The following is an 11,942-nucleotide window of genomic DNA, read 5'->3' as shown; positions in this document are numbered from 1 at the left end:
GAGTAGTACTCGGTAATGTATTGTATTTTCCCCAAATATAACAATGGGTTTATGACAAAAAGTGAATTGTTTTGCAACAGGATCCATGTTGTAGACCAGTGGCCAGTGACAAAAATATGCATATAATTCATTTGAATTTCATGCTGTAATAAAAACCAAATGTGTTATTCTAAAAATGATTACATAAAAAATGTTTATCATCAATCTTCACAGAATACCCCATAATGACAAAGTGAAAACAGGTTTTTAGACATTTTTGCAAATGTATTAAACATAAATACCTTATTTACATAAGTATTCAGACCCTTTGCTATGATAATCTGTTTCCAATGATCATCCTTGACATGTTTCTACAACTGTGGTAAATTCAATTGATTGGGCATAATTTGGAAAGGCACACACCTGTAATACGGTCCTACAGTTGACAGTGAATGTCAGAGCAAAGACCAATCCATGAAGTCAAAGGAATTGTCCATAGAGCTCCGAGACAGGATTGTGTCGAGGGGAAGGGTACCAAAAAATGTCTGCATGTCCTGGGTGTCGTCGGATGAAGGATGAGAACAAGGCGCAGCGTACTTTGAGTTCCACATAATTTATTAACAAAGTGAATCTTTAGAAAAGACAAAAGAATACAACAACTGAACAGCTTCGTTGTGCAAAACTACCTGCACACAAACAAAGACAAGATCCCACACAGAAGGAGGGAAAGGGCTGCCTAAGTATGATCCCCAATCAGAGACAACGATAGACATCTGCCTCTGATTGGGAACCACACTCGGCCAGAAACAAAGAAATAAAAAACAGAATGCCCACCCAAATCACACCCTGACCTAACCCAAATAGAGACATAAAAAGGCTCTATAAGGGCGTGACACTGCAGCATTGAAGGTCCACAAGAATATAGTAGCCTTCATCATTCTTAAATGGAAGATGTTTGGAACCACCAAGACTCTTCCTAGAGCTGGCCGCCCGACCAAACTGAGCAATTGGTGGAGAAGGGCCTTGGTCAGGGAGGTGACCGAGAACCTGATAGTCACTGTGACAGAGCTCCAGAGTTCCTCTGTGGAGATAGGAGCACTTTACCAGAAGGACAACCATCTCTGCAGCACTCCACCAATCAGGCGTGATGCTGCCACTCCCGTGCTTTCATCTCTAGGAGACAGAACACATCTCCTTCCTGAGCGGTATGACGGCTGCGTGATCCCATGGTGTTTATACTTGTGTACTATTGTTTGTACAGATGAACGTGGTACATTCAGGCGTTTTTTTCTTTCTTAGGTCTTATTTCTTTGGATTTTCCCATCATGTCAAGCAAAGAGGCACTGAGTTTGAAGGTAGGCCTTGAAATACATCCACAGGTACACCTCCAATTGACTCAAATTATGTAAATTAGCCTATCAAAAACTTCTATTGCCATGACATAATTTTCTGGAATTTTCCAAGCTGTTTAAAGGCACAGTCAACTTAGTGAATGTACACTTCTGACCCACTGGAATTGTGATACAGTGAATTATAAGTGACATAATCTGTCTGTAAACAATTGTTGTAAAAATTACTTGTGTCATGCACAAAGTAGATGTCCTAACCGACTTGCCAAAACTGTAGTTTGTTAACAAGGAAGTTGTGGAGTGATTGAAAAATGAGTTTTAATGACTCCAACCTAAGTGTATGTAAACTTCAAAGACTTCAACTGTATATATTTTACATTTTGAGGTTTATGACCCCAACTTTGAATACCACTGAAGTAGTGTATGGATTTCCCCATGAGACCTGAGTTGGCTGGAAACAAAATAATGTGGTGAAGAATGTTGGGCAGAATGGTTGCTGGTTCGAATCCCGAGCTAACTAGGTGAAAAATCTGTCAATGAGCCCTTGAGCAAAGCACTTAACCCTAATTGCTTCTGGATGAGAGCATCTGCTAAAATGTCAATATCTAACTATTTTGTATTTAAAAAAAATTCTGTGTCTCAAGTTCATTGCTCCCTCAGTGTCTACGATCCAAATCTAAACACAATACTTCCCATAAGGCATGTGGTCACCTGGCCTATTGGCTGTTTATATCCATAATGTTCACCCTCCTCATGATTATGGGCACACCACTGTCTACTTTAGTGTCCGTTTACTGTTTCTCTTTGCCTTGGACATTTCTCGGAATAACCTGATGCACCCATTACTCAGTATGCTTGGATATTTTTACATCTTCATTGCAAGAGTAAATATTTGTGAGTGATTTTATATTCTCTCTGTGTGTGTGCATGTAGTGGACACTGCTCTTTTTTTAAGCAGGAGCGAATGCTTTGGCGTGAAACCACCAGGAGAGAGAAGAGATTCGGATTTCTTCATTTCTAGATTTTTTTGTACTTTTTGAATTATGTGTGTATTGTTATCGTATTGCTAGATATTACTGCACTGTTAGAACTAGAAGCACCAGTATTTCATAGCACCTGCGATAACGTCTGCAAATATGTGTACACGACCAGTACACTTTGATTGTTTTTGATTGTTTTTGATTCTTCTGGGAACAGCAGTTGCAGTTTGTCACCCTCCTCACTCATTCTTCATGGAAGGCTGTTGTCACTCCCATTTCATGCATCTCTCTCTATCAGTTCCTTGACACATCTCTTATTGAATATCCTCCCCCCCCAATTAGTTCCAGAGATGTTTTGAGTGTGCAGGGGGGATTGAAATAAACATGACTCAATCTACACCATAAATACTTGGCACTGTTGAGTATCCCTTGGTTGTATTGGCATTTAAACTATCTCATTCTCCCACCCCCTTCATTCCATCGCCTCAGTTCATGTCTTGTTCTCTGCTCCATGAACCTTCCTTTCCATCCATCCATCCAGCCCTCCCTCCCCCACCACAAACCCATAATGCCCCATTGCAGGGATGTGTGTCTATCATGACGGACTGTTCTGGAATCCTGGCAGAAACAGAGGTCTACACCCTTGGACTCCAGCCAGGTGTTTGGGTTACTCATACTGTACTCCTACAGTCCAGCAGCCCTTAAACACAGACACCATCCGCCCCCCAAGCGGACTCACTCTGCAAGTCATCACATTCCTGCGCTCTCTGACTCTCAGAGGAGGCTGGTGGGAAGGACGGCTCAGAGGACTATAGGAGGACGGCTCAATATAATGGCTTGAATGGAATAAATGGAATGGTGTCCAACATGTGGTTTCCATATGTTTGATGTGTTTGAGACTCTTCCATTTATTCCATTCCCACCATTACAATGAGCTCCTCCCACTTGCCTCCACTGCTGCCTCACATGCAGATGTAGTATCTTAATTTGAGCCAGTTTGCATCAGCAGGAAAATAATCCTGCGGCAACAGGAAATTTGAATTTTTAATTACACACTTTAAAAGCCTTTTTAAACCTTAAATACACTACAAATTAGCATTTCCTGCAGTGCAGGAACATTCTCAGCAACAAAAGATGTGTCAAATTAAGCTCCTACATCTGTACAACATTCAGCAGACACTGACTTAGGAGTCAAAGGCAAGCTAATGAACAGCTGTTCCATAGCATTGTTGATAAGAGGGCACATCATAACATTATAATTACAGAACCATAACAACATTTCAAGCAGACCCCTGGCTCTAGCTAGCTTATATATATCAATCAGTAAGTCATGAATCCATGTTAAAATGAGAGACCATCTGTCTATGACTACGGGATGTGAATATATAGACATATGTCAATGCCCCTCCTCTGGGCTCCCCTGTGCTTTGATCATGGTTCTACTGCTCTGTCCCCCTGAATGAGGCTGTTTTTATGGTCTGTATGAAACGGCATTCCCTCTACAGGCCCCAGCCGAGCGATGTGGGTTAAAGGGCCATCATGGAAAACACTCCCCCAGCTCTCTCTGGAGTGTTGTGCCCTATCTCGTTGCATTGTGGGGCAGATAAAGCCGCTCTAACTGGGAGTCTGTCTGTATGTGGAGCTCTAGGGGGCTGCAGATACTGGGTGTAGCTTTACATTCTTCTGACTTTGGGAATGTTGCTTAGATAAAGCTGTTCTAATTGTCAATGATATTCATGAATATCAAAAATGTCATGATTTCTATAAAGAACCATTGATCTAAATACATCAGTCAAGGTACATTCTTAGAAAAAAAGTGCTATCTAGAGCCTAAAAAGGTTATTTGGCTGTCCCCATATGAGAACCCTTTGAAGAACCCTTTTTGGTTCCAGATAGAACCCTTTTGGTTCCAGGTAGAATCTTTTCCACAGAGGGTTCTACATGGAATCCAAATGGTTCTATCTAGAACCAAAATGGGTTCTAACTGTAACCCGAAAGGGTTCTCCTTTGGGGACAGTGGAAGAACCCTTTTGGAACCATTTTTACTGGTATGTAAAGAGAAGTGACCTTGGTTGTAAAGGTGCAGTTCTTTATGCCTTTGAATAAATCCGTTGCACAAACATTTGTCCAGCCATTGTGGGAAGTTAGTCTCTGTTGCTCTCTTTTAGTTCTCTCTTTCCTTTGTGCCCCCCCCCTCTATGTTACATTGAGGCAAATGTTAACATTGAGACAGCATCTGGTTCTAATTAAACAGTCCCCTCCCCCTTGCGCTGTCTCCCCCATCATGACTCCTTCTAGTTCCTTCTACCCTCTTAGCATCTCTCTCTCTCTCTCTCTCTCTCTCTCTCTCTCTCTCTCTCTCTCTCTCTCTCTCTCTCTCTCTTCCTGTGGCTCCCTCCCCACGTCCTCCATCTCTCCCCACTCTTTGCTCCCGTCTCTTTCTTCTGGTTTGCCCTCTTACTGTGTCTGCTTTCGGCATCATGAAGTGTGAGGATTGTATCTGGGGTCTTTCTGTTCTCCTGGCTCTCTGTTTAGGATGGGCACAGGGCCAGAGCCAGAGCCAACCAGGGACTAACTACACCAGGTAGGGAATCTGGGTGTATGAGGTTGTTGGTGTGTGTGTAATGTCTGTTTGCAAGAGGCTTTACAGTGATGGCTCCATTTGGGCAATATCTATAAGGATGTACTTTACATTATTTATATGGTTCACAATATATCATAGTCGTTTCTAGAGAGTGCACAGAGTACTTTTGTTAGTGCGCCATGTTCAGATTTCACACAGTGTGCTTGGAACTCTCTATCTGAGCTTCCTGCATGTGTATATTTGCTTGGGGGTATGGCAGTGTTGTTGTGGTTGTGACTGACTGGTCCATGTTGTTGATGTGGTTGAGCTCCCCCAGATGTTAATGCTTTGGGGTCTGTCTGTATGTGCCTGTGTGGGGTTGGATCAGGACTGCCCTGACTGGACACCTAGGCTCTCATCAGCTGGCCTCTCTCTCTGCTGGGGTTCTGCATGTCTGAGCTCCGATAATGTGAACTTTCTCAATGAGCTCCAGATTTGGTCTGTATTGGCTAGAACCCTGGAAAAGTGATTTGGTCCACAGATTGGAATAATGGTAATTGACTTCTTCTTTCTTATCAAGAGGCCAATGAGAACAACGCTTGTTTCGTTTCTTGTTGAGAATGTCTTTATTTAGCTTTTTTTGACACTCCATACAAGGGATGACCTGTTTTGCTTCAGCCCAGTTGACAAGACCCAGCTGTTAGAAGTGCATCCAGCAGCTCTCCAATGTGTCTGTCCCCATGACTTTCTGTGAAGCCTCTGGCATAAAAATAATATATTTATCCATGAAAGTATTCTGGCAATAGGCTAGCTTTGGGATTTTTCCGTTGTATAAAGCATGCTTTGTGTTATTTTGAAAAAGGAGTTTGAATTACATATTGGAGCAGACTTGGACCTCCCGCGGTTAGAAACTGGGACAAGCAGAAGGGAGAAATTAAAGCACACATTTAAGGGGAGGTCTCCTTGAGGAAGCTCCAGTCAAGGACACCATAAACCCCACTAACTTAGTCCCCATCCTGTCAACCCCCATCCCCCCCCAGTCAAGGACACCATAACCCCCACTAACTTTGTCCAGGCCCCATCCTGTCTATACCCCCCCCCCACACACACACTCCCAAATCTCATGAAACCAGTGTGCCAAGGGGAAGCATTATCATTGTGGTGTCTCAGGGATTTAGATATTTTCTGTTGAGGAAGTGAGTCACAATACTTGTACGTGTGTGTGTGTGTGTGTGTGTGTGTGTGTGTGTGTGTGTGTGTGTGTGTGTGTGTGTGTGTGTGTACATGCACAAGAGTCACAAACTCAAGGTTAATGTATTATATACAGCATATGATAAACGCTGGCTAATGCTTACCACAACACTGGGTTCCCACCCTGCTCTCTCAGGCCTGTGTTTCACTGTGGAGGAGACATGGCTGCAGATTCAGGCTTTGTGGGCAGTGAAGGATTCCCAAGCTACTACAAACCCAACAGCAAATGTACCTGGCGTATTACAGTGAGTCACTAACCCTGCACTACATATCACTCCTCTATTACTCTGAATGTTGCCTACAGACTGACTTAAAGCCTTTTCTGCCCTCTCTCTGAACTCCAGGTCCCAGAAGGCAATGTGGTCATGCTCTCCTTCCGCATCTTCGACATGGAGGCCGACGCCATGTGTCGTTATGATTACCTGGATGTGTACAACGGCCACTCCAACATGGTGCAGAAACTGGGGAGGTTCTGTGGAACGTTCAGGCCGGGTACTCTCATCTCCACCACCAACACCATGATGCTGGAGATGGTGTCTGACTCTGAGACTGGAGGGAGGGGCTTCCTTGCTTACTTCAATGGAGGAAAACCACATGTGGATGGTGAGCTTTACACTATAACTTGGGCTCTTTTCTAAGGTACAACACATTTCTAATTTCCCATGTCCATTAGCTCACTGTAACAAAGGATAATACCAATGTCAAATCCTGTATTCACTTGATTATTTATTGATCTGTTTATGAATCATTTCAGATCACCAATTCTGTGGAGGCAAGATGACAAAAGCCCAGGGTGAAGTAAAAACACCTAACTGGCCTGAGAAGAATTACCCAGCTGGCATCAGCTGCTCCTGGCTCGTCACAGTAGAGCCTGACCAGGTCATTCCTTACCCACGATGCTCAGATTTTCATGCTCCTTATTCTGCATGGACTTCTGCAAATTATGCTGTCATTGTGTTGCACAAACCACAGAACCGAATGCATAAATATATTGGAGATTTAAGCGACGTTCATAGTGAGTAACGTATTTGTCATTCTGTTTATTTCTGTCTGTGGGTTAGGTGATTGAGGTGAAGTTTGATAAGTTTGATTTGGAGTCAGACAGTTACTGCCGCTTTGACTATGTTGCCTTCTTCAACGGTGGAGAGAAAGATGACTCTCGACGCATTGGAAAATACTGTGGAGACATCAGCCCCCAGTGAGTGGTACAAGAATGTACTCTGTTTGTTTGTTTGTCTGACTTCCTGTGTTTACGCTAATATTTATCTGTGGTCTAAGTCTGGGATGATATACAAATGTTGGATCTTAATTTGATCACCCTGACGCAGGAGAACTTTCCTTCAATGCAGTGAATTTGAGGTTTAAAAAGGCTCCTGAAGTTTATAATTTACCCTTTGAAATTTCAGACTTGATTTGAACTTAATTAAGAAAAATGTATCAACCCCTACAAAAAATGTTTATTCATTTGAATCCACATAATAATTCACCTTTCCTGTTATTGCAGGATTATTTTCCTGCTGTAGAAACTGGCTAAATTTAAGATCATACACCGGTATTGTCTGTTTGTTTTTGTCACTTCCTTTATCTGCGAGCATACATCTCACTGTACTCCACTCTGATCCAATCCTCCCTCTGTATCACTCTCCGCCCACAGAACCATTGTGACCAATGGGAACGTGCTCCTTGTGCAGTTTGTGTCTGACCTCAGCGTGACATCCGATGGCTTCATGGCCAGTTACACCAGCGTCCCCCGTGGATCCAGAACCCCCACAGTAGACAACACAGGATCAGGACCTCGTATAGAGTCAGTCCCCAGGAGGCCTGCAGGCAAACCCATCCTACCCGAGAGAACAGTCATCACAACCACCACCACCAAGCCACCTACTACAGACAGATACCAGGCCCCCTCAACCCCACAGCCCAAGGAGCCCACTGTCAAACCCAAACCAGTCAAACCAGTCAGGACCCGCCCACCAAATAAGCCAGGCTCAGACAGGACCAGAGTGACTAGACCAGACGGAAAGAGGCCAGGTAAGAGAAGCTGAAGCACTGGTTTAGCAAGAGCTGAGTTTATATAGACATAAGTCTGTGTGTTTGTGTGACCTATGTGTGTTTGTATTTTCTAGTTCCCCTGAACCCACTGTGTGCAAAGGCATGTAAGAGGGATGGAAACATCAAGAGCAGTTTCTGTGCCAGTGAATTTGGTGAGTTCCACTAGACGGCAGCATAATTGCCAAATAAAAAATAGATTTTGTTTGATTATTGGATCGAGAGAGTTAGAAGAGAGAGAGAATGCTGAAAGGGCAGTGGGTCAGATTTGAACCCTTGCTGGCAGCAGTACATGGAACATGTGCTCCAGCAGGAGTAGCTTAGACCCCTAGACCACTCCAGACTGTTGGATAGAAAAAAAAAAATCAAGCTTAACAATCATTACACAGCAATTCTGAGTTCACAGCACGTTGCCTGCATTTCTTAGGCAATTAAACAAAGCAGTCACACCATATACAGTACATTAACACAGCTACACCAGTGCACATCTAATCTAGCTATCTCTGTCTTTCAGTGATCACGGGTAAGGTGACAACGCTGACCCCTGGTCCTCAGGGCAGTGTCTATATCGGTGTGTCTCTCATCAAGGCCTACAAGGCTGGCCGGCTGACTATCACCCAGGCTGGAGAGAACATGTCTGTCAAACTGGTCTCAGCCTGCAAGAAGTGTCCTGTCATCCGCAGAGGTACCCTATTTTTCTTCCCAGTCAATCTGACTAGCATATACAATATTTTGCACGCACAAATGCATACATACTGCTGACTTTCAATTCTGTTGTGTCATCATAGACAGTATTGCCGGAATGCCTAGTACATTTATTTCTAATCTATTTCTCAGGAATGCCCTACATCTTGATGGGCCATGTGGATGAGGATGGGCGTGGCACAATGGCTCCTGGGGCTTTCACTGCCCTATACAAGGCCCCATATCACAAACTGCTGACCAATATCAACAACCAACCATGCTAACCTCATACCCCAGTCCACCAATCAGGGGCCAGGAAATCCAGACTCATGCATGGATACCTTGACAACCAAGGTTCTGGTGCCAAAAAATGATCTTTATCCCTGAGAAGTCCTTACCGAAACGGAATGGTCTTGTTTTTTCACTTAATTTTTGATGACGCTAATTTAATTTCTGAAAACTCCTTTCATGGGCGTCACTGCTTCAGATTAAATGACAAGCATCACACAGCAACAGTTTTACCCACCTCATAATAGGGCTATATATGGTATTATTTTTGTAGTTTTATACACATGCAAATGTCAGGCCTTAAATGTGTAATTTATGTTTCTAAATAAAGGATTTATAACACATGGTGTTGGTTGTAAATATTTATTACATTGACTTTATATTATTTACAGCAACACAATGATGGTATGCCACCTAGTGGTCAGATTTACAATAGCGTAGATCTTCCAATGACACAAAACAGGTGCCACCACCCTCTCAAAGCATTAGTATACACAGTTGCTTGCTACAATTCACAGTCATTTAGGACTAGATTCAATCAGATCAAGCGTTAACTGAAAATAGACACCTGCAAAGATGTGGTAAAGAGGTCCATGGAATGCAGACAGTGGGGGAGAGAAGAAGGACCCGGAATTGGTGCACAATAAACAGATCTGATAAAAACAAAGTGGATATTCGTATAGGTTGAAATATACTTATAAACAATAGTCTAATGTAGGCTAATATTGCTGGGGGGTAATAAAGAGATTCAGGATCTTTCTCCCATGCGTTTCCACAGCAATTCTATTGTTTTGGTCAAGTTCCAAGACCTCTTTACCGCATCTATAGCGGATGTTTTGGCTGTGTTTTAGGAGGAACGGCATTGGAGCCTTCAAATCGGTGAGCAGATAATGTAATAATGTAGAATGGCGCCGGAGGAGTTGGCTGCCGTTTTACGGGCTCCTAACCAATTGTGTGTGTTTTTTCCACGTTATTTGTAACTTATTTTGTACGTAATGTTTCTGCCAACCGTCTCTTATGACCGAAAAGAGCTTCTGGATATCAGAACAGCGATTACTCACCTCGTACTTGACGAAGATTTTTTTCTTTAGCGAGTCGGACGCAAAGGATTTACTTCAGACACCGGACAAGGCCCAAATCCCTGTCATTCACATAAAGAAGAGACGAAGATATAGGGGTCATAGGCCGGGGTGCCTTATAAGAATCCGCGGGGAGTGGGTAACCCGCCTCTACCATCAGTGCTATTAGCCAACATGTAATCATTGCATAATAAACTGAATGAGCTCCGATTTGTTGAACAGCTGCCTCCGGTAAGACAAGGGGTGGCGGTCTGTGTCTATTTATAAATAACAGCTGGTGCACAAAATCTAATATTAAGGAAGTCTTGAGGTTTTGCTCGCCTGAGGTAGAGTATCTCATGATAAGCTGTAGACCACACTATTTACCAAGAGAGTTCATCTATATTTTTTGTAGCTGTCTATTTACCACCACAAACCCATGCTGGCACTAAGACCGCACTCAACGAGCTGTATAAGGTCATAAGCAAACAAGAAAATGCTCATCCAGTGGCGGCGCTCTGTGTCCGGGGACTTTAATGCAGAGACACTTAAATCCGTTTCACCTTATTTCTACCAGCATGTTAAATGTGCAACCAGAGGGGAAAAAACACTCTAGACCACCTATACTCCACAAACAGAGATGCGTACAAAGCTCTCCCTTACACTTCATTTGGCAAATCTGACCGTAACGCTATCCTCATTCCTGCATACAATCAAAAACTAAAGCAGGAAGTACCAGTGATTTGCTCAATACGGAAATGGTCAGATGACGCAGATGCTAAGCTACAGGACTGTTTTGCTAGCACAGACTGGAATATGTTCTGTGATTCTTCCGATGGCATTGAGGAGTACACCACATCAGTCACTGGCTTCATCAATTAGTGCATCGATGATGTCATCCTCATAGTGACTGTACGTACATACCCCAACCAGAAGCCATAGATTACAGGCAACATCCGTACTGAGCTAAAGGGTAGAACTGCCGCGTACAAGGAGCGAGACTCTAACCCGGACGCTTATAAGAAATCCTGCTATGCCCTCTGACGAACCATCAAACAAGCAAAGTGTCAATACAGGACTAAGATTGACCAACTGGCAAGTGCCTGCGCTGACCAACTGGAAAGTGTCTGATATTTTCAACCTCCCCTGACCGAGTCTGTAATACCAACATGTTTCAAGCAGACCACCATAGTCCCTGTGCCCAAGAACACCAAGGTAACCTGCCTAAATGACTATCGAGCCTTAGCACTCACGTCTGTAGTCATGAAGTGCTTTAAGGCTCACATCAACACCATTATCCCAGAAACCCTAGACCCACTCCAATTTGCAAACCGCACCAACAGAACCACAGATGATGCAATCTGTATGGTACTCCACAATGCCCTTTCACACCTGGACAAAAGGAACACCTACGTGAGAATGCTATTCATTGACTACAGCTCAGCGTTCAACACTATAGTGCCCTCAAAGCTCATCACTAAGCGAAGGACCCTGGGAATAAACACCTCCCTCTGCAACTGGATCCTGGACTTTCTGATGGGCCGCCCCCAGGTGGTCAGGGTAGGTAACACATCTGTTACACTGATCCTCAACACAGGGGCCCCTCATGGGTCCCTGGTTACCCATGACTGCATGGCCAAGCACGACTTCAAAACCATCATTAAGTTTGCAGACAACACAACAGTGATCACCGATGAGATGACATCCTCTAGGGAGGAGGTCAGGGACCTGGCAGTGTAGT

General features: G+C 43.6%; 1 protein-coding gene across 1 annotated transcript; it reads left to right on the top strand.

Moving 5' to 3' along the window:
- The first annotated feature begins 4,699 nt into the window (after positions 1–4,699).
- LOC124007022 (procollagen C-endopeptidase enhancer 2-like) lies at positions 4,700–9,487 on the top strand. Its single transcript, XM_046317267.1, has 9 exons — positions 4,700–4,892; positions 6,259–6,367; positions 6,467–6,725; positions 6,877–7,001; positions 7,184–7,320; positions 7,777–8,153; positions 8,249–8,326; positions 8,686–8,856; positions 9,009–9,487. The coding sequence occupies exons 1-9, from the start codon at positions 4,789–4,791 to the stop codon at positions 9,137–9,139; spliced, it is 1,491 nt and encodes a 496-aa protein (XP_046173223.1). The 5' UTR covers positions 4,700–4,788; the 3' UTR covers positions 9,140–9,487.
- Positions 9,488–11,942: the final 2,455 nt, after the last annotated feature.

The sequence above is a fragment of the Oncorhynchus gorbuscha genome, linkage group LG20 (genome assembly GCF_021184085.1).
Source record: "Oncorhynchus gorbuscha isolate QuinsamMale2020 ecotype Even-year linkage group LG20, OgorEven_v1.0, whole genome shotgun sequence".
In the NCBI taxonomy this organism is placed as follows: Eukaryota; Metazoa; Chordata; class Actinopteri; order Salmoniformes; family Salmonidae; genus Oncorhynchus; species Oncorhynchus gorbuscha.
This window is presented reverse-complemented; position numbering and strand designations above follow the sequence as displayed.